This window comes from Choloepus didactylus, chromosome 4, assembly GCF_015220235.1.
Source record: "Choloepus didactylus isolate mChoDid1 chromosome 4, mChoDid1.pri, whole genome shotgun sequence".
NCBI classification, from domain to species: domain Eukaryota; kingdom Metazoa; phylum Chordata; class Mammalia; order Pilosa; family Megalonychidae; genus Choloepus; species Choloepus didactylus.
Genome location: NC_051310.1, coordinates 1,315,600 through 1,340,724, shown reverse-complemented (window position 1 = coordinate 1,340,724; position 25,125 = coordinate 1,315,600). Strand labels below are relative to the sequence as shown.

The following is a 25,125-nucleotide window of genomic DNA, read 5'->3' as shown; positions in this document are numbered from 1 at the left end:
ACACAATAGTAGGTTTGAAGAGGCAGAAGAAAGGATTAGTGAACTTGAGGACAGTGTAATTGAATGCAAGCAAACAAAACAACAAATGAGAAAAAAATTTTTAAAAATGGAACTAGATCTCAGAGAAATGATAGACAATATGAAGCAAAAAAAATGTAAGAATCATTGGCGCCCCAGAAAGAGAAGAGAAGAGTAAAGGGCTAGGAAGAGTGTTTCAAGGCATAGTCAAAGAAAACTTCCCAAACCTTCTAAAATGACATAAATATGCAAATCAAAGATGCCCAATGAACTCCAAATAGAAGAAATCCAAATAAACATACTCTGAGACATATTCTGATTAGATCGTCAAATGCTGAAGAGAATGAGAAACTTCTGAAAGCAGCAAGAGAGAGTGATTCACCACATACAGGGGAAACAAGATAGACCAAGTACTGACTACTTAGCGGGTGTCATGGAGGCAAGAAGGCAGTGGTATGACATATTTAAGATTCTGAAAGAGAAAAATTGCCAGCCAAGAATTCTTTATCCAGCAAAGTTCTCCTTCACAATTGAGGGAGAGTTTAAAATTTTCACAGACAAACAAATGTTGAGAGAATTTGTTAGCAAGAGATCTGTTCTGCAAGGAATACAAAAGGGAAATCTACCAGCTGAGAAAAAAAGAAAGGAGAGAGAGGCCTGGAGAAGAGCACAGAATTGAAGAGTTATTAGTAAGGGTAACTTAAAGGGAAAAAAAAATGGATCTAACAAAAACCAACAGATAAGATGGCTGGTTCAAGAACTCTCTTCACAGTAATAACTTTGAATGTGAATGTATTAAACTCTCTAATTAAAAGGTACAGACTGGTAGAATGGACTAAAAAGTATGACCCATCAATTTGCCATTTACAAGAGACTCACCTTAGACCCTGCAGCACAAAGACTGAAAGTGAAAGGATGGAAAAAAATATTCTATGCAAGCTGGAACCAAAAGAAAGCTGGGGTGGCTATACTAATATCAGACAAAATAGACTGTAAGTGCAAAAATGACATAAGAAACAAAGAAGGATACTATATATTAATATAAAAGGGATAATTCACCAAGAAGAAATAACAATCATAAATGTTTATGCACCCAATCAAGGAGCTCCAAAATACATGAGACAAACATTGGCTAAACTGAAGGGAACAATAGACACATCTACAATAATAGTGGGAGAATTCCATACACCACTCTCTTCAATAGATAGAACAACTAGACAGGACCAATAAGGAAACTGAGAACCTAAACAGCACGATAAATGAATTAGACTTAACAGACATATATAGATCATTACATCCCAAAGTACGAGGATATGCATTCTTCTCCAGTGCCCATGGAGCATTCTCCAGGATAGATCATATAATGAGGCACAAAACAAGTCTTAATAAATTTAAAAAGATTGAAATTATTCAAAGCACGTTCTCTGACTACAATAGAAAGCAACTAGAAATCAACAACCACCAAAGAACCTGATCTTTCACAAATATATGGAGGTTAAACAACACATTCCTAAACAACCAGTGGGTCAAAGAAGAAATTGCAAGAGAAATTGGTAAATATCTAGAGATGAATGAAAATGAGAACACAGCATATCAAAACCTATGGGATGCAGTGAAGGTGGTGCTGAGAGGGAAATTTATAGCTCTAAAATGCATATATCAAAAACCAAGAAAGAGCTAAAACCAAAGACTTAACTGAACAACTGAAGAGGCTAGAGAATGATCAGCGAACTAACCCTAGAGCAAGTAGACAAAAAGAAATAACAAAGATTAAAGCAGAAGTAAATGTGCTGGAGAACAATAAAACAGTAGAGAGAATAAATAAAAGCAAAAGTTGGTTCTTTGAGAAGATCAACAAGATTGACAGATCCTTAACTAGAGTGACAAAGTAAAAAAGAGAGAAGACCCACATAAACAGAATCAGAAATAAGGCGATATTAATACAGATACCAAAAAAATAAAAAAAATCATGAGGATACTATGAAAACTGTACACCAACAATCTAGACAATTTAGAGGAAATGGACAATTTCCTGGGAACACATGAACAACCTAGACTGACCAAGAAGAAATAGAAGACCTCAATAAACCCATCACAAGAAAAGAGATCCAATCTGTCATCAAACATCTACCTACCAATAAAAGCTCAGGGCCAGATGGCTTCACAGGGGGAATTTTACCAAATTTCCAAAAAGAATTGACACCATTTCTGCTGAAACTCTTTCAAAAAATTGAAGAAAAAGGAGCACTACCTAACTCATTTTATGAATCCAATATCACTGTGATACCACAAACAGATAAAGATACTACAGAAAAGGAAATCTATAGGCCAATTTCCCTAATGAATATAGATGCAAAAATCCTAAACAAAACACTTGCAAATTGAATCCAAAGTCATATTAAAAGAATTATACACCACAACCAAGTGAGGTTCATTCCTGGCATGCAAGGATTTTTCAACATAAGAAAATCAATTAATTTAATTCAAAACATTAACAAATCAGAAGGGAAAAATCAGATGGTCATCTCGACAGATGCTGAAAATGCATTTGACAAAATTCAGCATCCCTTCTGATAAAAACACTTAAAAACGTAGGAATTCAGGGACCCTTCCTCAATATGATAAAGGGCATATATGAAAAAACCCACAGCCAGCATAGTACTCAAAGGTGAGAGGCTGAAAGCCTTTCCCCTAAGATCAGGAATGAGACAAGGATGCCCGCTGTCACCAATGTTATTCAACATTGTGCTAGAAGTTCTAGCCATAGCAATTTGCCAAGACAAAGCTATACAAGGTATCCAAATTGGAAAGGAAGAAGTAAAATTGTCATTATTTGCAGATGATACGATCTTATATTTGGAAAATCCTGAGCATTTGACCACAAAGCTACTTGAACTAGTAAGCAAATTCAGCAAAGTGATGGGATGTAAGGTTAATGCACATAAATCAGTAATGTTCCTATACAATAGTAATGACCTAACTGAAGAGGCAATCAAAAAAATTCCATTCACAATAGCAACTGAAAATATCAAGTACCTAGGAACAAACTTGATCAAGGATATAAAAGACCTTTACACACAAAATTACAAAATTTTATTGAAACAAATAAAAAAGGACCTAAATAGCTGAAAAAATATTCCGTGCTCTTGGATAGGAAGACCAAACATTGTTAAGATGTCAATTCTACCCAAACTTATCTACAGATTCAATGTAATTCCAATCAAAATTCCAACAACCTACTTTGCAGACTTTGAAAGGCTAGTTATCAAATTTATTTGGAAGGGAAAGGGGCCTTGAATTGCCAAAAACACCCTAAAAAAGAAGAATGAAGTGGGAGGCTTACATTTCCAGACTTTGAATCCTACTACAAAGCCACAGTAGTCAAAACAGCATGGTAATGACATAAAGATGGATATATTGATCAATGGAATTGAATTGAGAGCTCAGAACTAGACACACAGATATAAGGTCAACTGATTTTTGATAAGGCCTCCAAATCCACTGAACTGCAACAGAATAGTCTCTTCAACAAATGGGGTTGGGTGAACTGAATAACCATAACCCAAAGAATGAAAGAGGACCCCTACCTCACTCCCTATACAAAAGTTAACTCAAAGTGGATCAAAGACCTCAATAAAAGATATAGTACCATAAAACTCCTGGAAGATAACATAGGGAAACATCTTCAATACCTAGTTTTAAGAGGTAGCTTCTTAGACCTTACACCCAAAGCACAAACAGTGAAAGAAAAAATAGATAAAAGGGAACTCCTCAAAATCAAAAGCTTCCGTGCCTCAAAAAACTTTGTCAAAAAGTTGAAAAGGAGCCAACTCAATGGGAGAAAATCTTTGGAAACCATGTGTCTGCTAAGAGACTGATATCTTGCCTATATAAAGAAATCCTACAATTCAACAACAGTAGTACAAACAGCGCAATTATAAAATGGGCAAAGGATAGGAAAAGGTATTTTTCCAAAGAGGAAATACAAATAGCTAAAAATCACATGAAAAAATGTTCACCTTCAGTATTAGGAAAATGCAAATCAAAACCACAGTGAGATATCATCTCACACCAATAACAATGCTGCCACTAGGTGCGGGTGCTGGAGGTGACAGATCTCCCTGAGGGCTCACCCTGTCTGTCACCAAGGTCCGGTGGCTCAAGAATACTCAGGGACTGCCTGGTGGGGGCTGGCGGGACAACAGTGGGACTGCCCAGCACAGCCGCCGTGCAGACCGTTCTGCCTCGTACACCATCGTGGCTGTGTTTCCCAACCCCCCTGGCTACCCAAAATGCCTCCCCTCACCTCAACAACTCTGCAAGTCACTTCAAATGTCAAGTGGCCAAAAAGAACTATGACCTGAGGCTCCTGGAGTGAGCCAGCTCCCGATAAGTGGAGGAGGGACTAAGGAACTGGCCCAGTAAGGTAGGGGCAAGTTGAAGAGGGGTCGAGGGCTCCAGAAGGACCACTGATAGAGGCAGAAAATCGGGAGACAGGCACTGAACTGGAACCTGAGACAGTGGGAATGCGGACGGGAAGAGGGACACAGGCACTGGACGCCTCTCTCCCTGCCGTCGTCCCCTCTCTGTCCCCATTTGGCTCCTCTCTGCTTCCCTACCCTTCCCATGCTCTTCCATCATTTCTTACCTCTTCTCCCACCTTGAAATTAATTTCTTCCATATTCTTTGTTCAGGTGGAATTGGGAGGGTCCCACACTCCTCTATTCTATTTCCTTGCTATCCTAAGGTCCCTTTTCTTTTTTGTTTTTTATGAATATATTTATATGGATAGAATTAAAAAAAAAAAACAAAATTGATTTCCCCTTCCTCTTACTTCCCTCATCTTGTCTCCCAAAACCCCACAGAGTTAAAACCTGTATATGGTTTGAAGTATGTGTGTTTGTAGTAGCAGACATAGTATTTAATTGCAAACACAGATGTTTGCTGGGTATATTCACTGTAAATTTTATTTAATCTGGTTTTTTGTTTGTTTGGCAACGTGAGTTTTCCAGAGTCCTTTCAAATCTTAGAATCCTGTTACTTTAAAACTGGCCTACAGTTTTCCTGCAAGTGCCCTGGCCATTCACTGTTTAGCGCAGTCACCCGTTCACAGGATTTGGTGGGTAGTGGGAGATCTATGTGCTCTGTCCAGATTTTAGCTGCTGCTACTGCTGTTGTTTTAATATTCTTGCACAGGCAGGTCTTCAATAAAGGTAAATTTTTTCTAGCATTACTCAGACCTTCATCTCCAAGTTTTGATAGCAGTAGCTATCTCTAACACTGGCTTTTTTTTTCCTGTGAGAGGTCATTTGACTTGGGTTCTTCTGTGACTTAACTCGCAAGTTCAGGTTTAGCTCCTCCCTCATTCAGTAACTGTGTCAGACTGTTTCTGTCTGCCCCACTTCTTCACTATTCTCTGGTACCACCTGCCGGTTATTTTTTCCTCCTGCTGGGTCATTTTGACATGATTTGTCACCAGATTCCAATATAGCTTCTTTCCTATTTCTTGCTTGCACTGTCTGCTTTGGATTAAGCTGTGACAGGTCCTTAGCACTCTTTACCACTTCTTGGATATTGTGTTTTCTGAACAACATGTAATCTTTCATCACGCTCAGGCAACAGACAGCTTTGATGATTTCTACTACCACTGAGCACAGTTGGTTGGTAAAATCCACTTTATATTCCAAATTGAGGCTGCCAACTATTCCTGACAATTCTTTGATAACTTGTTGTCTGTTCATGTGACTGTTACTTTGAGATTTATACACTCTCTGAAATGTCCTTTATTTGGAGCTTTAAAGCAGGGTTCCAAAAATGTTTCTGCATATTTTTCATATCCTCTAAGAAAGGCTTGCACATACCAGAAATGGGTAACATTTGTAGAATAACTCAGTCTTCTTCTTCATGGTTTTGTACATGTCCTGGAGACTCTGATGCACCAGTGTCTCAGGTTGTGTTCCCAGTGTCCTGATATTTAGCAGTACTCAGACCTAGATGATTGACTCCACTCTCCGCTGACTGGAAGCTTCTTAGACTTGTCTCTGTAGATGCCTTAGTGTCACCAACTGCTTTCTTCAAGGCAGCCTCCACATCACTGTCTTCTTCCTCACTTCCAGAGGGTTACTGATCCTTCCCTGTAAACGTTTTCCCCATCCTGTGGTCGCCGTATTTGCTGAGCAGGCTGTAAGCCTCCTCTGCGCCTTGTGCTCCTGCATGTTGCAGGTGAGGAGGCTGCCCTGTAGCACGGGCTCCAGCGGTCCGGGCCCGCTTGGCTTGCGCCTACTGCCTTCCTTTGCGCTCCCCATGGCTAGGCTGAAGAGGTGGGTTGAGGCAAGCAAGAAACGTGCTCCTCACTTTTCTGAGCGTTCTTTTGTGTGTTAATTTTGACCTGCAGGAGTTATTGATATGCAGCAGGAGGTGTTTCCTATGGCCCTTTCTAAGGCCAGGTGATTAGGGAATCTATTTGTTATGCATCAGCCCTTAGTAGCACATAGAGGGACCAGAGCTGGCGCAAAGGAACCGAGGGCAAGCACGTGGTCCCCTACATGTTGGAAGGCTGTTCCTGCTGTGGGATGTTAAAGATACAGCATTTAGCTTGCGAGTAGGGAGTGGCAGAGTGCAAGGAGGCTTTACAGTCATGGGAGACACAACACACGGTGACAAGCATTGCATGAGGAGGAGGGGCCCATGGTAAGCCAGTCTGTCGTTTTATCCAGGTAGGAGCCTGACTTTTTTTTTTTTTATTTCTAAATGCAGCTTTCAGGTTCATTAGCTGGCTTGAGCTGAGATTTATGGTGGTGCCATGTCAGCAGTGTGACCCTCAGTGGTGGTCTTGGGTGCTCCCCTCTGTTTTGGTGAACTGGTGGGCTGGGCATTCTCATGTAACACAAGAGGGTGATCACCAGGGGCCATCTCTGGGGGTGGGTATCCCTCCCAAGCAGCAATCCATAAAGTGTGGGGAATTTGGTCATGAGCTTTCAAATTCCTCTGGGGAGCTCTAGTCTTGATGTCTTTGTAGGTTTTGTAAAACGGTTGTCATCCCAGAGCTCCATGAATTTAGGGGGTCATCTGGGATGGACCTGGCAAAGGCTTTGGCTGGGTGTCCCCACACAGCCCCTGCACTTCCCCCCTCAGAAAGAATGTGTTCTGTCCACACTCGTCTGCCATCTGGGTGCTAACTCTGTGGGCCCTCTTTGCAATCTAAGCTCTTGTCTTACAGTAGTGTGTCCAGAAGCTGGGGTGGAGCACGATTAGTCATGCAGGTTTGATTTAATTACACTCATGAAGCTATTGGTGCTGGATGAAAATCTTATTTAGGTTATGCCTGGGTTGAGAATCTTTTATGTTCTGGTGGCACTGGTATGAGGGTTGGAAGGACTTGGGTCATTAGCCCTGCTGAGCAGCTTGCTGGGCTCAGGTGGTTGAGGACAGACAACCAGCAATCTCCTCTGTCTCATCTCTGGGTACAAATTTAGGAGTATCCAAGGAGTGCTTGAGCATTCCTGGGCCTGCATGGTGAGGCCTTGCGGGACAGTAAGTGAGCCTATGACCCATGCATCCAACAAAAATACTAAAACCCAGAGCCAGGGTGGACATTGTCATCACACCACTCAACAAGGAGTGGCTTCTGAACTTGCTACTTGCATCATAACAGACAGACTTGGTGTTGTTTCTCCCTTGTTGAGAGGTTGCGTGGTGATTTTCTCAGGCTTGTTCTGTGCCTGGTGTTTCCCTTGCATGTGTTAACGGGCACTCTTAGCAGAATAAAGGAGGTCATTTTTTTTTTTTTTATGTGACCAGCATCTACCACACATAGCTTTACTTCACCTCTAAATGTTATCCAGACTCTGCTTTGTTTGGGAGCAATAATCTCTATTTCCTGGTTGCTCCGACAGTGATGGGAAATGGTCTTTGTAATTAATGTGGGCTTGGGGGAAAAGTATATCGCTACCACACGGATTGAGACCCAATCTATGGGATGACAATGCTTGGCTTTGGAGCATAAGTCACTGCCCTTAGTAACTGTTCTGGGCAACGATGGGCCTAGAGGCTATCCGTTTTTATATGCACACCCTATCAGGGCAACTTGGAGGCTGAGATGCTATGGGCTCAGCTGGTAGGGGAAGGTTGGTGGGCCTGAGTGGGCAGTCTCCGAGGCTCCTGCTTGATATGCTGTGTAGGAGTCGACTGTAGATGGTTTATCGGGAATGCCATTGAACAGTGACTTCAGTGTGGTTAGTTAGCAAGTGTGGAAACAGATAAGGCTGTGAGCTATTTGCAAATGTGTAAAACCCACAAGGGACTTCATTGTTTGAAAAAATTATTTTGTCACCATTGGCTTGACCTCCTTGCTGTCCAAGAATCAGTGAAGATTTGTGGAGTGATGAACTGTCAGTACAGATCATGCTGGAGGGCTAACTGGACTCCCTCATTGTCTGTGGACTATGAAGAGCCCAGGCCTCAGGGCTAATAGGAAATTCAAGGACATTTGGAATGCATGACCCTCGAGTGAGCTACGTTCTGTACAATGATGGCATTACCATTAGGTAGATCTATCGAATTCCTTTCCATGCCAGATAGTTAGTCCCAAGGGTCTCCTTACTTGTCAGAGGGGGAGGCAATGGGGTCACCGTTGCCCGTGTCTCAAGGTCCAAGGGAAAGGGGATACCCGTGGGGGAAGCCACATCCTCCTGCAGTTCCAGAAGGCCCTGTTTTTCAAGTTCAGCCTCTCCTGGAGGTGCCATTTCCATTTTACCAGTGAGGCTTCAACGGCTGTGCTGAGCTGCTGCCTGGGAATTCTGTCTCACCCACGGCGTTGTGGGAATCCGTGTGCACAGTCCGACAGGCTGTGGTTTGTAAGCACCCATGTTTTTACAAGAGCCCAATAAGAAGCTGGGAATTGCCCTTTCTAATGGGTTATATTGGGCAGCAGACAAGGGAAGCCTCTTACTCTGAAAAACCAAAGGCTCCATTGTTTGCATGCTTGGTCCAAAGACTCCAAGAGGGATAATTAGAGATAGCCAGGGCCTCTGCGCCCTAATGCATTTCCAGTGGGGCAAGGGTCATGGCTGAGAAAAGAGCCTGTTCCAAGTGCCAAGTCTAAGGTGCATTGTTGGGGCTGTCGCCAGTGGAGAGCAGCAGATTCAGAAGTGATTTTCCGTTTGGCCTGTAATGAGGGTGAGAAACTGGACTTGAAAGCTGCTGACCCTTTCTATACCTCCAGAACACGAATGACCCTAACAGGTGCTGTGCATGCCTTAGTGCCCGAGGTGGGAATCAGGCTCTGCCTAGAGGACCTGATGGGTAGCTCTCGCCCTGCCTTGTGCCCGTAAACGGTGTGTGAGTGTGGCTGGGCCCTCTTGAGGCCCCCCTTTGAGTTGCCTCTTAATCAGGTGTCATCTATGTAGGGCCCTATCAAGTGGTTTTTTGCTTTAAAACAAAAAGCAAAAACATTTAAGGTCTTGTTAGCAGGGGTTATAAATTTTTTTTGGTATTGTCATTGAGTAAATCATTTTTGCCAATCAGTCATAGCGAAGCAATCACCCTTGTGTCTGTGTATATCATTTATTAATTATATGAAGTTAGGAATAAGGGATGTGATGGGCAGGGCTTTGCCTTAAGACTGATGTAATTGATGGTTAATTGTTGTTTATTGGCAGAGGCTTTAAATCTGGCCAAACTGGCCAATTATATGGGAAGGCAGTGGGTTTTCGAGTCCTTCTTTGAGGATTTGGTTGTAGGCGTGAACCCCTTAGTTGTTTCAGGAGATATTGTGGCTTTTATCACCCTGATGGGCAGGGACAGTACCATGGGGTGGGGGGGAAGCCCCAGAATTTGATCTTATTGCAGGTAACTTGAAAACATCAGTACCTGTAGTGGAGAGGGTAAGACTACTGGACTTGAAACCCACTGACCCTTTCTAGAGTGTCCCAATTGGGTGTGCTTTCATGACTGTGAGGGTGGCAGGATCATTAGGCACAGTCCCCAGACCATCAGAGTGCAGCACTAGGGCTAAGCGTGCTGATAAACACCACCACCAAGTGGGGCCCATGCATGTTGCCTGGGAGTCATATATTTCCCAAACAACTTAGGAACCTCCTCTGGTGTTTTAGGAGATGGTAGCACAATATTTAGGCCCCCCGCTTTTTCCTGGCCCAGTAGTTGCTTAGTCACTGAGTCTCAGGGGTTAGAGCTTCCGTATCCATGGGGCCAGGAGAACTTTTATTTTTCTTGCATATGAAATATATCAGATATGTGTTACTGAATATATTTATTATTCTTAAACTTCAAGTGACATTAACTTTAATGTTCTCCATGTTTGGTGTCTGCCACAGCAGTCCACCACACTCTCCCTTTTGGCCACGTGCCTTTAGCCCCCTCTGCCACAGTCACCAGTCACAGCTGGGGTGCGGACGGGAAACGGGAACTTCTACTACGGGAAGGGAAGGGAAGGTGATGACTGAAACAAGATCCTATTGTGGTGGACTGAAGTTGTATGAACCCCAGAAAAATACGTTCTTAAGTTTAATCCATTCTTGCGGGTGTGGATCCATTGTAAGGAACTTTTTATGAGACAACTTCTGTTAAGGTGTGACCTACCTTATTCAGGATGGGTCTTAATCCTCTTACTGGAGTCCTTTACAACCAGAATGAAGACAGAGAGGAAAAAGAAAGTCATGGAAGCAAGATGCTGCCACAGTGAAACCAGAAGAGAAGGGAGAGAGCAGCAGACACTGCCATGTGGCCGGAGGAACCTCTTCTCCACGACAGGCTCTGTGGGAGATGCATCCCTGTTGGCACCTGGAATTCATACCAGCCAAACTGATCGCAGACTTCTAACCACCAGCACATCAAGAGAATATACCTGTACTTAAAAAAAAAAAATCTCCAAGTTCGTTTTAATTAGCTAAAGGATACCAGAAATGGGGGAGGGGGCATGTAGCAAACATCCAAAAATCGTGGAGATGGCTTTGGAATTGAGTAACAGGCAGAGGCACATAGCTGGCAAGTCAGATTGATGACGGCAGCCCCTTGAGGCTGTAAATGGGTGTTTACAAGAACAGAGCATCTGGACAGGGCTCTGCAAATTTGGTGATAGATTCAAATGCCCACAATATATTTAAATGGCTGGAACAGAAGATACTGTGACAAATTACAATGCTAACATTGTTTTCAGACCAAGAAACATGACTTAAAGACCATAGTGCCAACAAGGGCAAAGGGATATCCCATCTTAGGGACATGTCATGTAGCACATAATCCTCAGAGGAACAGTTTGATAGAGAATTAGAAAAGGCAATTGAATCCCTGTTGTCCATGATAAATGAGGAGATAAAAGCAAGAAGGCCCGGCTTGCAGGTCTCCACAGTGATATGCCAACACCCAGTGTGGAGGAGTCAGACGAGTTCATAGACGTGGTTAAATTCCTACACACATACAGTCCTCTTCCCAGTGGGAAGGGTCTCTGTGGACCCAAGGAGCAGCATCCCAGGCCTGGAAATTCTGGCTGCAGGGGGTTAGGAGAAGAGCAGGGGGGACCCTTACATCTGGGGGCATTTTAACGTCTCGTTGCCTAAGGAAGGATTTCTTTTTCAATTCTCTTTCCTGTGTTTGCTATGTTGCATCCCTGCTTGTCTAAATCAAGGATAAATCAAGTGGATGGTTTAAAACCCTACAAGCAGAAGCCTAGCAACCTCAATAAAATTAATGTCTAATTTCTTGAAAGAGACTTTACATTGGATGAAGGTTCCCCCAAGTGAAATATTTACATATGCTTTTCTTTTTGTTTCTTGTGGTTGACAGAATTTTTATTTGTCTTGTATAAGAAATAAATCAGATCTGTGTTAGTGAATGTATTTATTATTCTTAAACTTTAAATAACATTGAGTTTAATACTCTCAGACCACCCATTACACCTTGAAGAGTGAATTCTTTATTTGTCATCATCGCCCTCCGTAATGCTGACAACCCAACACGCATCCCACGTGAGAGTCCCAGGGGATTTTATCAGTGCGAGGTGTGAGGTGAGGGAGAAAGGAAACGCGGACGGGAACCTTCAAGTCCAAAGGACAGATTGTAGTAAGCATTTAATTCATCTGATCGCACACTAAAATTTCACTTTTATATTCACTTACAAAATAATGGAGTATGTTGAGAGAGAGACAGAATGCCATAGAAGTGTGCAAAATATAGATCAAATGCTACACCTCAAAGAATGTTCGAGTATGATATCAAGATGCATTTGCAGGAGAGGGATTTTCAGAACAATGTAGTTAGAGGGAAGTAATATTTAACTGTACATGCATTTAGAAAAGAAAGGAAATAATATTACTATAGCCTTAAAGTGGTTTTCTGAGGATGATATGGCTGTAATTTCATAGATGTACATGAATTACATTGAAAAAAAAGTCAATTTATTTTCTGTTTAATGGAATATGGTCTGGTCTCCCACACTCAAAGTCCTGTCCTTTTGAAAGACCAGTTTCCATTGTCCTTACTCGTCCAGCGCCGTTGTGCGGCACATCCACCCAACTGTCTCCAGAGTATCTCTGGCCCTGGGTGCTCCCGTGGGACATGTGCACCCCAAGTCAGTACAGCCTGTGCTGGGTGGGGATTTGCACCCCCTTCCCTTCCACAGCAGGAAGCAGCAGGCAGTGGGGATTCTGAATAACCCCTAAACCCACCTTGGCTTTAGAGAAGCACTGATTACTTGTAGAATAAGGAAAACCTCCACTCTCAAGAACGCCTTTTTGGAGAATGAATGTGCCCCCAAAGGAGCCTCTGGCCAATTCCCATTAATTCTGGACCCAGAAATCTCCAGGCATGACTCCGATGCTGACTCGGGTCTTTCTGTCAATTCAGTTCAGTTTGAGCTTCTATCACCTTATAAAAATATGTAGACCACATCCATGTGTGATTTTTAAAAATTTATTTCAGAGTGAGTGCCATGGATCTCTCAAAGAGCACTGATCTCAAAATGGTCAATTCTTCCAGTCCCACACAGGATTCCTGTATTTCTTGAATTTATAAAATCTTGATTTAAGTTTTGCAGTCTCTTTAACTGTGATGAAAATTCCCCACATATCTTCCTTCTCAGTATGTCTTGCATTTTTACAGTAATCAGGGGGCTGACTTATTTTGCTCTCTTATTACTTTTCATTCTCCATATCTTTCTCTGGCATTTTTTCTACTACTTCTTCTTCTTCTTCTTCTTCTTTTGCTTCTGCTTCTGCTGCTTCTTTTTCTTCCTCTTTTTCTACTTCAGTAATTTTGATAGCGCGTACATTTGTGGCCAACCCAATGAGGAATGCAAATATCAAGCCATAAATGCGACCATAGATCACTCTCAAATAAGTCACCGATTCTTTACGTGGTGTTATGGCCCGGGTTCTCCTTGGAGGGGGCCCACTGTCTACACTTCCACCAGAACCTGTTCGTAGACATAGTGGAGGTTCCCAGCCGGTGTGGCAATGACAGTTTCCTCGATTGTTGCAAATTCCTCTAAAACTGCACTTCTGAGGCAAACAGTCGTAATTAATTGCAGACATAATTGCATTGCAATAGGTATTATTACAGAACTTTCCTTTGGCACAGGGGCTACCATTTCTCACAAGTCCAACATCAGTTGTTTCTGTCGCACGGTGTTCATCTAATCCAAAACACAAGGCCCCCGAGATGAGGGACTGATGGAATGAAACATGTTCCTGCAACCTTGGAAGTTGAGTGATGTTGCTGCACTGCAACCTTCCACACTTAACATCTTCATCTGCACATGCAAAAAAATTCGGATCCTCCACATTTCTCGTACAGTGTCCAAATCGGTTTGCTTTAGTGTTTATTTGATAGCAAATGTCTGCAGCATTCACAGCCTGCTTACCAAATATTTCTCTGCAGTGCATGTTGCGGTCCGTGCAGTTACCTCTATAGCAGTAGCCCTCTTCAGTGCATGGGGTTCCATCTTGCAGATAAAAATTATCAGGGCACTGAAAGGTGTTCCCAGTGCAGTACTCCGGAAGATCACATATGTTTATGATAGGTCTGCAGAGTGTCCCAGACGGGGAGTAAGTACAGTTTGTACAGCACTCTCCCACATTGCAAACGCTCCCAGCTGTCAGTCTGCAGTTAGTTTCACAACAGGGGTTGCCATAACATTGCTTGAGGGAGCCACAGTCACATTGCTCCCTTGCCTCCACTTTGCCATTCCCACAACGAATCTCTGTTAGAGTTGCATTCATAAATGGCTCAGGCAATTTATATAAGCAATAAGTTCCACTACGCAATATTTCTGCAATTTGCTTGATGGTGCAGTTGCTGAATGCATCTGTCATTCCGGGGAATTGGGTCATGATGCAGTAGGTCCTCCTCTGGCAAGAACAAGAAGGGTCATCATAAACCACCCCAATAGTTCTTGTAACATGCTGTGTTGTCAGCGTAGACATCAAAAAGTAATGTCTGCCTAGTTGGCCAACCATTACTAGACTGTTTGCTGTGCATATACTCGAACGGTGTGCAGTAAACTCAAAGTCACGAGGTCCATTTTTATCCAACAAGAAAGATGAATGGGGATTAATTGTTTGAAAGATGTTTCTTGAAAAATATGCATGAAATGGACTTCCTGGCACATTGTAATTGTTTAGAGGGGCCGGATCCTTTGCATTATATATGATCAAACCATAAATAATGTACCTCCCATGAAGACCCCATATAAGGGAGTCAATTAGACTAGTAAAAGAAACCATGTAGTGGACGCAATTTGTGAAATTGTTGAATACACTATACATTGAAAGAGAACATTGAGGAAGTCCTTTTATACTGAATGGATGGGACGAAAAGTACTTACTAGATATCCTCGGGGCTGCACTGATGTTTGCTGCAGAGAACAAGGAGTCTGTATCCTCTTTGTATCCTGGTCTATATGAAGGCCCTGTTGCATTTCTTTCTGCCACTATCTGAGAAACAACGTGTTCAAACCTGAGGGAATCCTTGAGAGGTTTGATTTCATAGGAGAAGTCATCCAACTTCATAATACCTTCAATTCCCCCATAGCACGTGTCCACGGTGACCAGGGAGTAAGGAATGTCCTCCAGGTAGCCGATGTAGTAACAGCCTCTTGGGACGTAGGGATAGTCCATCTGTAAGGCTCCTTGGTCATCCTGGGACATCACTGGCAGATGTCTGGGCTTGAACAGGTTCTTGAGTCGCATGTGGATGACGTGTCTCTGGCCGCTAAATTTTAGGCTGTAGGACACCCAGCCTGGCACCTCAATGCCTCTCCCACGGTGCATCTGCTTCCTGGGAATCACCACCTCAGAGGAGATATAGCGCCACAAGGGACGGCCGGGAGAACACTGGACTGGACCCAGGAGTGCCCACAGCCCAAGCAGCAAGATGGGACCTCCCCTGAGAGTCCCCCGGTCCTCTTTCAGCCTCATGCCCTAGCCACGTGATGCTGTCTGAAGAGAATGGGTAAAGGGCATTTACTCAGGGAACCTGGTCTGCACCATCAGCTGAGGACACGTCCCCTAGGGAGGTCCTCACAGGCAACACAGAGCTGATCAGGGCTCTGGGCTCCCACGCCTGGGTGGGTCACCTGGTTACCAGAGGGCATTATTATTAGGTCACAACCACTGGGTGTGGCAGTGGGTGGACCCGGGTCATCCCTGGGGTTGGGTGGAATAGGTAAGAGAGTCAGGTCTCTGGGTGAAAACCATGAAAGGCAAGGGTGGAGTAGCCGGTGCGTTTGGCTCTAGGTATGCCCAGGAGTTCTGAACAATCTCGGGAAGGAGACTTTTTGGAAAGCATTTGCACTTCAGTGGTTACATTCACCTTGGGGCTCAGGAAATGGGGGTTTCTGTGGCCAGAGGCCACAGCTCCATGTCAGAGGTCTTGGAAGAAGCCAGACAAGCTCATTTGGCTCCACCAGTTCAGGGACGTCTTTCTGCCTGGGGGCAGCTCAGCCTCCATTTGATTCCCTTGCCTATGAAGGGAGCTGTGAGGTGCAGAGTGGCAGAAAGTGGCAGCACAGCAAAAGAGAGAAGAATCTAACTCCTTTTGTGGTCCTTGCCAGTCAGATCTTTCTGCTGCTCCAGAAACGCACCCATGTGGAGGCCTGGGCACTCCCCAGAATCCAAATAAACCCGACACGGTGAAAGTCAACTCACTGCAAGTGAAAAATCACTCAGGACAGGAGACAGCTCCAATACGGAGACTTCCCAGAAACAACAGCCACCCAAGGGCATGACAGGGACTTGGTAGGCGGGTCTGATCTTTAGACGCAGACCATTGCCCGGTGCGCAACCACCCCTGACGTGCTAGGTGACGGAAAAGTGAACTTCCATCATTTATGATGAGATCTTCTTGATACGGCATCTTGAGTTGTACTCTATTATTCAGTCCACAATTTCTTATTCTTTGTCCTATTTCTCATGGGAAATTTGGGGGGCATCCATAAACCAAAGGCAATGTATCAAGTCAAATGTCAGTTATGACCCTTGTTAATTTCAGTCATAGAGACATGCTGCAAAAGTCACCCACAGGATAATGCAGTGGCTTCCAACATGGCCCCAGTCCAGGGTATGGAAGTGGCTTGCTTCATACTGGGCTGGCCTGTCAGGCGGGCATGGGATATGGGGAAATGCCAGTCAAGGAAACAGCATGGTTGTAAATTTCCTCCAAATCTAATGACATCTGTGAATAAAGTGGTGACATTGGCTTTCCCATCAGGACTGCGTTTGCCCAGGGAAAGCAGACCCAGGCAGCCTAGAACTAAATCAGGACAGTGGTCTCCTCTAAGCTGATCCTTCCGTCTAAGGTTCTCAGCACTTTAGCCCTCAACAAAAACATGGAGAGAAGAGGCCAAGAAGACATGAGACCATACAGACCAGGCTGGTCTCATCCAGTGTGGGCAGCCCCTGCTCAGGCCACCACTCCCGGTCCATCACCCCTGCCCACTGAGCCAGGACCTGCTGGGTCTTTAGACCTTGGAGTGGAGGCGTGTCCCTACAGATTTGGGGACCTCCGTTCTGCCCTGGAACAGGGAAAAACGTTTCAGCACCTCCAGGGAGATGAGGCTGAACCTTACGCCCAGGCTAGGAATCCTCCCCAGGGCCTTTGCTGCCTTAAACACAAAACAAACAAAAAAAGCAGGTGCTGCCGGAGTACGTCCAGGCGGGGGAGCCTCTTACCTGAGCCAGCAGTTCTAAAAAAACGGTCAAAGCCGGGGAATTAAAAAGCAATACTTGCTGTGTGCGTTCAAATTGACCTTAAAGCGTATCAGTGGACTTTGTTCGTGACGACCTTCTGATGCAGATCAGAAGCCACCTGAGTCCCAGTCCAGTGACCCTTGCTCCTCATCGTCTTGCCAAAACCACCCTCGCCAGTGTGATTCACTTCACTTTCTTCAAAGTTGAGAGAAAGCTTTAAATCACCTTCGAGGTCATGTCAGTGCAGGATCCTTCTAGGTTTTCCAGTTTCTCCTAATCTTTACACTTTACAACTAATTTGACAGTAACTCATTTTGATAATTCCTTTGAGTCCTCCCAGAGGGCAACTTAATTTTTGGAGACTAATAATTTCACCCTCATGTTTAATAATTTCACCCAGCACTTAGGGGAAAACAATTTTATTTAATTGGCACTTGCAGGCTTGGGATGGACTCGTGAGCCTGGCAGCAGACACAGAACCAGGGGAGCAAACCAGCTGGGTTGTAGTCGGCTCATCTGAAGATGGAGACCCATTTCCTGGCTAACCCAGGAGGTGAGAGGGTTAAAAGATGTTCGACTGGTTAACAAGCCCCTAACTATCTCTAGTTAGGGTCAGGGTCAGGGTCAGGGTCAGGGTCGGGTCAGGGTCGGGTCAGGGTTGGGGTCGGGGTTGGGGTCGGGGTCGGGGTCGGGGTGAGGGTCGGGGTCGGGGTGAGGGTGAGGGTGAGGGTCGGGTGAGGGTGAGGGTGAGGGTGAGGGTGAGGGGTGAGGGTACGGGTGAGGGTTTGGGGTTCGGGTTCGGGTTCGGGGTTAGGGGTTAGGGGTTCGGGTTCGGGTTCGGGTTCGGGTTCGGGTTCGGGTTAGGGGTTCGGGTTAGGGGTTAGGGTTCGGGTTCGGGTTTGGGTTCGGGTTAGGGGTTCGGGGTTAGGGTTCGGGTTCGGGTTCGGGTTCGGGTTCGGGTTAGGGTTCGGGTTCGGGTTAGGGTTCGGGGTTCGGGTTAGGGTTAGGGTTCGGGTTCGGGTTCGGGTTAGGGTTCGTGTTCGTGTTCGGGTTCGTGTTCGGGTTCGTGTTCGTGTTCGGGTTAGGGGTTCGTGTTCGGGGTTCGGGTCAGGGTCAGGGTCAGGGTCGGGGTCAGGGTCAGGGTCAGGGTCGGGGTCAGGGTCGGGGTCGGGGTCAGGGTCGGGGTCAGGGGTCAGGGTCAGGGGTCAGGGGTCGGGGTCAGGGTTAACCCACTGATTGTTTAGGAGTGTGTTGTTTAATCTCCAGGTATTTGTGAATTTTCTAAGTCTCTGATGGTTATTGACTTCTAATTGTATTCCATTGTGGTCAGAGAATGTGCTTTGAATAATTTCAATCTTTTTAAATTTATTGAGGCTTGTTTTATGTCCCAGCATATGATCTATTCTGGAGAAAGTTCCATGAGCACTAGAAAAGTATGTGTATCCTGGTGATTTGGGATGTAATGTCCTGTATATGTCTGTTAAATCTAATTCATTTATCAGATTGTTTAGGTTTTCAATTTCCTTATTGGTCTTCTGTCTGGTTGATCTATCTATAGGAGAGAGTGATGTGTTGAAGTCTCCCACAATTATTGTGGAAACATCAATTGCTTCCCTTAGTTTTGCCAGTGTTTCTCTCATGTATTTTGTGGCACCTTGATTGGGTGCATAGACATTTACGGTTGTTATTTCTTCTTGCTGAATTGCCCCTTTTATTAGTATGTAGTGGCCTTCTTTGTCTCTCAAAACATCCCTGCATTTGAAGTCTATTTTATCTGAGATTAATATTGCTACCCCTGCTTTCTTTTGGCTGTAGCTTGCATGAAATATTTTTTTCCATCCTTTCACTTTCAGTTTCTTTGTGTCCCTGTGTCTAAGATGAGTCTCTTGTATGCAACATATTGATGGTTCATTTTTTTTTAATCATCATTTTATTGAGATATATTCACATACCACGCAGTCATACAAAACAAATTGTACTTTCGATTGTTTACAGTACCATTACATAGTTGTACATTTATCACCTAAATCAATCCCTGACACCTTCATTAGCACACACACAAAAATAACAAGAATAATAATTAGAGTGAAAAAGAGCAATTGAAGTAAAAAAGAACACTGGGTACCTTTGTCTGTTTGTTTCCTTCCCCTACTTTTCTACACATCCATCCATAAACTAGACAAAGTGGAGTTTGGTCCTTATGGCTTTCCCAATCCCATTGTCACCCCTCATAAGCTACATTTTTATACAACTGTCTTCGAGATTCATGGGTTCTGGGTTGTAGTTTGATAGTTTCAGGTATCCACCACCAGCTACCCCAATTCTTTAGAACCTAAAAAGGGTTGTCTAAAGTGTGCGTAAGAGTGCCCACCAGAGTGATCTCTCGGCTCATTTTGGAATCTCTCTGCCACTGAAGCTTATTTCATTTCCTTTCACATCCCCCTTTTGGTCAAGAAGATGTTCTCCGTCCCACGATGCCGGGTCTACATTCCTCCCCAGGAGTCATATTCCACGTTGCCAGGGAGATTCACTCCCCTGGGTGTTTGATCCCACGTAGGGGGGAGGGCAGTGATTTCATCTTTCAAGTTGGCTTAGCCAGAGAGAGAGGGCCACATCTGAGCAACAAAGAGGCATTCAGGAGGAGACTCTTAGGCACAAATATAGGGAGGCCTCGCCTCTCCTTTGCAGCAACCGTCTTCCCAAGGGTAAAACTTATGGTAGAGGGCTCAACCCATCAAACCACCAGTCCCCTATGTCTGTGGTCATGTTAGCAACCATGGAGGTGGGGTAGGCGAATACCCCTGCATTCTCCACAGGCTCCTCAAGGGGGCACTACATCTTTTTTTTTTTTTCCTTGTTTTTCTTTTTTTTTTTTTTTTAACTTTCCCTTCTTTTTTAAATCAACTGTATGAAAAAAAAATTAAAAAGAAAACAAACATACAATAAAAGAACATTTCAAAGAGACCATAACAAGGGGGTAAGAAAAAGACAACTAACCTAAGATAACTGCTTAACTTCCAACATGTTCCTACTTTACCCCAAGAAAGTTACCTAATATAGCAACATTTCTGTGAACTTGTTCCTACTATATCCATCAGAAATTAACAGACCATAGTCATTTCTGGGCATCCCCAGAACATTAAATAGCTTATCTGTTCTTCTTGGATTATTGTTCCCCCTTCCTTAATTGCTCTCTACTGCTAGTTCCCCTACATTCTACATTATAAACCATTTGTTTTACATTTTTCAAAGTTCACATTAGTGGTAGCATATAATATTTCTCTTTTTGTGCCTGGCTTATTTCGCTCAGCATTATGTCTTCAAGGTTCATCCATGTTGTCATATGTTTCACCAGATCGTTCCTTCTTACTGCCGCGTAGTATTCCATCGTGTGTATATACCACATTTTATTTATCCACTCATCTGTTGAAGGACATTTGGGTTGTTTCCATCTCTTGGCAACTGTGAATAATGCTGCTATGAACATTGGCGTGCAGATATCTGTTCGTGTCACTGCTTTCCGATCTTCCGGGTATATACCGAGAAGTGCAATCGCTGGATCGAATGGTAGCTCTATATCTAGTTTTCTAAGGAACTGCCAGACTGACTTCCAGAGTGGCTGAACCATTATACAGTCCCACCAACAATGAATAAGAGTTCCAATTTCTCCACATCCCCTCCAGCATTTGTAGTTTCCTGTTTGTTTAATGGCAGCCATTCTAACCGGTGTTAGATGGTATCTCATTGTGGTCTTAATTTGCATCTCTCTAATAGCTAGTGAAGCTGAGCATTTTTTCATGTGTTTCTTGGCCATTTGTATTTCCTCTTCAGAGAACTGTCTTTTCATATCTTTTGCCCATTTTATAATTGGGCTGTCTGTACTATTGTCATTGAGTTGTAGGATTTCTTTGTATATGCAAGATATCAGTCTTTTGTCAGATACATGGTTTCCAAAAATTTTTTCCCATTGAGTTGGCTGCCTCTTTACCTTTTTGAGAAATTCCTTTCAGGTGCAGAAACTTCTAAGCTTGAGGAGTTCCCATTTATCTATTTTCTCTTTTGTTGCTTGTGCTTTGGGTGTAAAGTCTAGGAAGTGGCCGCCTAATACAAGGTCTTGAAGATGTTTTCCTACATTATCTTCTAGGAGTTTTATGGTACTTTCTTTTATATTGAGATCTTTGGTCCATTTTGAGTTAATTTTTGTGTAGGGGGTGAGGTAGGGGTCCTCTTTCATTCTTTTGGATATGGATATCCAACTCTCCCAGCCCCATTTGTTGAAAAGACCATTATGGCTCAGTTCGGTGACTTTGGGGGCCTTATCAAAGATCAGTCGGCCATAGATCTGAGGGTCTATCTCTGAATTCTCAATTCGATTCCATTGATCTATATGTCTATCTTTGTGCCAGTACCATGCTGTTTTGGCAACTGTGGCTTTATAATAAGCTTCAAAGTCAGGGAGTGTAAGTCCTCCCACTTCGTTTTTCTTTTTTAGAGTGTCTTTAGCAATTCGAGGCATCTTCCCTTTCCAAATAAATTTGATAACTAGCTTTTCCAAGTCTGCAAAGTAGGTTGTTGGAATTTTGATTGGGATTGCATTGAATCTGTAGATGAGTTTGGGTAGAATTGACATCTTAATGACATTTAGCCTTCCTATCCATGAACATGGAATATTTTTCCATCTTTTAAGGTCCCCTTCTATTTCTTTTAGTAGAGTTATGTAGTTTTCTTTGTATAGGTCTTTTACATCTTTGGTTAAGTTTATTCCTAGGTACTTGATTTTTTTAGTTGCTATTGAAAATGGTATCTTTTTCTTGAGTGTCTCTTCAGTTTGTTCATTTCTAGCATATAGAAACATTACTGACTTATGTGCATTAATCTTGTATCCTGCTACTTTGCTAAATTTGTTTATTAACTCTAGTAGGTGTATCGTTGATTTCTCAGGGTTTTCTAGATATAAGATCATATCATCTGCAAACAATGACAGTTTTACTTCTTCTTTTCCAATTCGGATGCCTTTTATTTCTTTGTCTTGCCAGATTGCCCTGGCTAGCACTTCCAGCACAATGTTGAATAACAGTGGTGACAGCGGGCATCCTTGTCTTGTTCCTGATCTTAGAGGGAAGGCTTTCAGTCTCTCACCATTGAGTACTATGCTGGCTGTGGGTTTTTCATATATGTTCTTTATCATGTTGAGGAAGTTTCCTTCAATTCCTACCTTTAGAAGTGTTTTTATCAAAAAGGGATGTTGGATTTTGTCAAATGCTTTTTCAGCATCTATTGAGATGATCAATTGATTTTTCCCTTTTGACTTGTTAATGTGTTGTAATACATTGATTGTTTTTCTTATGTTGAACCATCCTTGCATGCCTGGAATGAACCCCACTTGGTCATGGTGTATGATTTTTTTAATGTGTCTTTGGATTCGATTTGCAAGTATTTTGTTGAGGATTTTTGCATCTATATTCATTAGGGAGATTGGCCGGTAGTTTTCCTTTTTTGTAGCATCTTTGCCTGGTTTTGGTATTAGATTGATGTTAGCTTCATAAAATGAGTTAGGTAGTGTTCCATTTTCTTCAATGTTTTGAAAGAGTTTGAGTAAGATTGGTGTCAGTTCTTTCTGGAAAGTTTGGTAGAATTCCCCTGTGAAGCCATCTGGCCCTGGGCATTTATTTGTGGGAAGATTTTTGATGACTGATTGGATCTCTTTGCTTGTGATGGGTTGGTTGAGGTCTTCTATTTCTTCTCTGGTCAGTCTAGGTTGTTCATATGTTTCCAGGAAATTGTCCATTTCTTCTACATTATCCAGTTTGTTGCCATACAGTTGTTCATAATATCCTCTTATAATTTTTTTAATTTCTTCAGGATCTGCAGTTATGTCACCTTTTTCATTCATTATTTTGTTGATATGGGTCTTCTCTCTTTTTGATTTTGTCAGTCTAGCTAGGGGCTTGTCAATCTTGTTGATCTTCTCAAAGAACCAACTTTTGGTGATATTTATCCTCTCTCTTGTTTTTTGTTCTCTATGTCATTTATTTCTGCTTTAATCCTTGTTATTTCTTTTCTTGTACTTGGTTTAGGATTGGTTTGCTGTTCATTTTCTAGCTTCTTCAGTTGATCCATTAGTTCTTTGATTTTGGCTCTTTCTTCCTTTTTAATATATGCGTTTAGTGCTATAAATTTCCCCCTTAGCACTGCTTTTGCTGCATCCCATAGGTTTTGGTATGTTGTGTTCTCATTTTCATTCGTCTCTATATATTTAGCAATTTCTCTTGCTATTTCTTCTTTAACCCACTGATTGTTTAGGAGTGTGTTGTTTAACCTCCAGGTCTTTGTGAATTTTCTAAGTCTCTGATGGTTATTGACTTCTAATTGTATTCCATTGTGGTCAGAGAATGTGCTTTGAATAATTTCAATCTTTTTAAATTTATTGAGGCTTGTTTTATGTCCCAGCATATGATCTATTCTGGAGAAAGTTCCATGAGCACTAGAAAAGTATGTGTATCCTGGTGATTTGGGATGTAATGTCCTGTATATGTCTGTTAAATCTAATTCATTGATCAGATTGTTTAGGTTTTCAATTTCCTTATTGGTCTTCTGTCTGGTTGATCTATCTATAGGAGAGAGTGATGTGTTGAAGTCTCCCACAATTATTGTGGAAACATCAATTGCTTCCTTTAGTTTTGCCAGTGTTTCTCTCATGTATTTTGTGGCACCTTGATTGGGTGCATAGACATTTACGATTGTTATTTCTTCTTGCTGAATTGCCCCTTTTATTAGTATGTAGTGGCCTTCTTTGTCTCTCAAAACATCCCTGCATTTGAAGTCTATTTTATCTGAGATTAATATTGCTACCCCTGCTTTCTTTTGGCTGTAGCTTGCATGAAATATTTTTTTCCATCCTTTCACTTTCAGTTTCTTTGTGTCCCTGTGTCTAAGATGAGTCTCTTGTATGCAACATATTGATGGTTCATTTTTTTTGATCCATTCTGTGAATCTATATCTTTTAATTGGGGAGTTTAATCCATTTACATTCAACGTTAAAACCGTGAAGGCATTTCTTGAATCGGCCATCTTATCCTTTGGTTTATGTTTGCCATATTTTTCCCTCTCTCTATTAATATCCTTTATTGTACTCATACCGAATCTCTTTAGTACTGAACCTTTCTCCAAGTCTCTCTGTCCTTTTTTTGTTTCTCTGTCTGTAGGGCTCCCTTTAGTATCTCCAGTAGGGCAGGGCTTTTGTTAGCAAATTCTCTCAGCTTTTGTTTGTCTGTGAAAAATTTAAGCTCTTCCTCAGATTTGAAGGAGAGCTTTGCTGGATAAAGTATTCTTGGCTGGAAATTTTTCTCACTCAGAATTTTAAATATATCATGCCACTGCCTTCTCGCCTCCATGGTGGCTGCTGAGTAGTCACTACTTAGTCTTATGCTGTTTCCTTTGTATGTGGTGAATTGCTTTTCTCTTGCTGCTTTCAGAACTTGCTCCTTCTCTTCTGTGTTTGACAGTGTGATCAGTATATGTCTCGGAGTGGGTTTATTTGGATTTATTCTATTTGGGGTTCGCTGAGCATTTATGATTTGTGTATTTATGTTGTTTAGAAGATTTGGGAAGTTTTCCCCAACAATTTCTTTGAATACTCTTCCTAGACCTTTACCCTTTTCTTCCCCTTCTGGGAAACCAATGAGTCTTATATTTGGACGTTTCATATTATCTATCATATCCCTGAGGTCCATTCGATTTTTTCAATTTTTTTTCCCCATTCTTTCTTTTATGCTTTCATTTTCCATTCTGTCATCTTCCAGGTCACTGATTCGTTGTTCAACTTCCTCTAGTCTTGTACTATGAGTGTCCAGAATCTTTTTAATTTGGTCGTTTCTTTAATTTCCATAAGATCATCCATTTTTTT

General features: G+C 42.7%; 1 protein-coding gene and 1 pseudogene across 1 annotated transcript; both read right to left on the bottom strand.

Moving 5' to 3' along the window:
• Window positions 1-5,349: 5,349 nt before the first annotated feature.
• LOC119530966 lies at window positions 5,350-6,323 on the bottom strand (annotated as a pseudogene).
• Window positions 6,324-9,963: 3,640 nt separating this feature from the next.
• LOC119530965 (disintegrin and metalloproteinase domain-containing protein 29-like) lies at window positions 9,964-15,449 on the bottom strand. The gene is made up of 2 exons (XM_037831615.1): window positions 13,278-15,449; window positions 9,964-9,969 (listed from the first exon to the last, which is right to left on the bottom strand). The coding sequence occupies exons 1-2, from the start codon at window positions 15,447-15,449 to the stop codon at window positions 9,964-9,966; spliced, it is 2,178 nt and encodes a 725-aa protein (XP_037687543.1).
• Window positions 15,450-25,125: the final 9,676 nt, after the last annotated feature.

Bases quoted from the DNA above. Each gene is read 5' to 3' on its own strand.
- LOC119530965 (XM_037831615.1), bottom strand. From the start codon at position 15,449: ATGAGGCTGAAAGAGGACCGGGGGACTCTCAGGGGAGGTCCCATCTTG.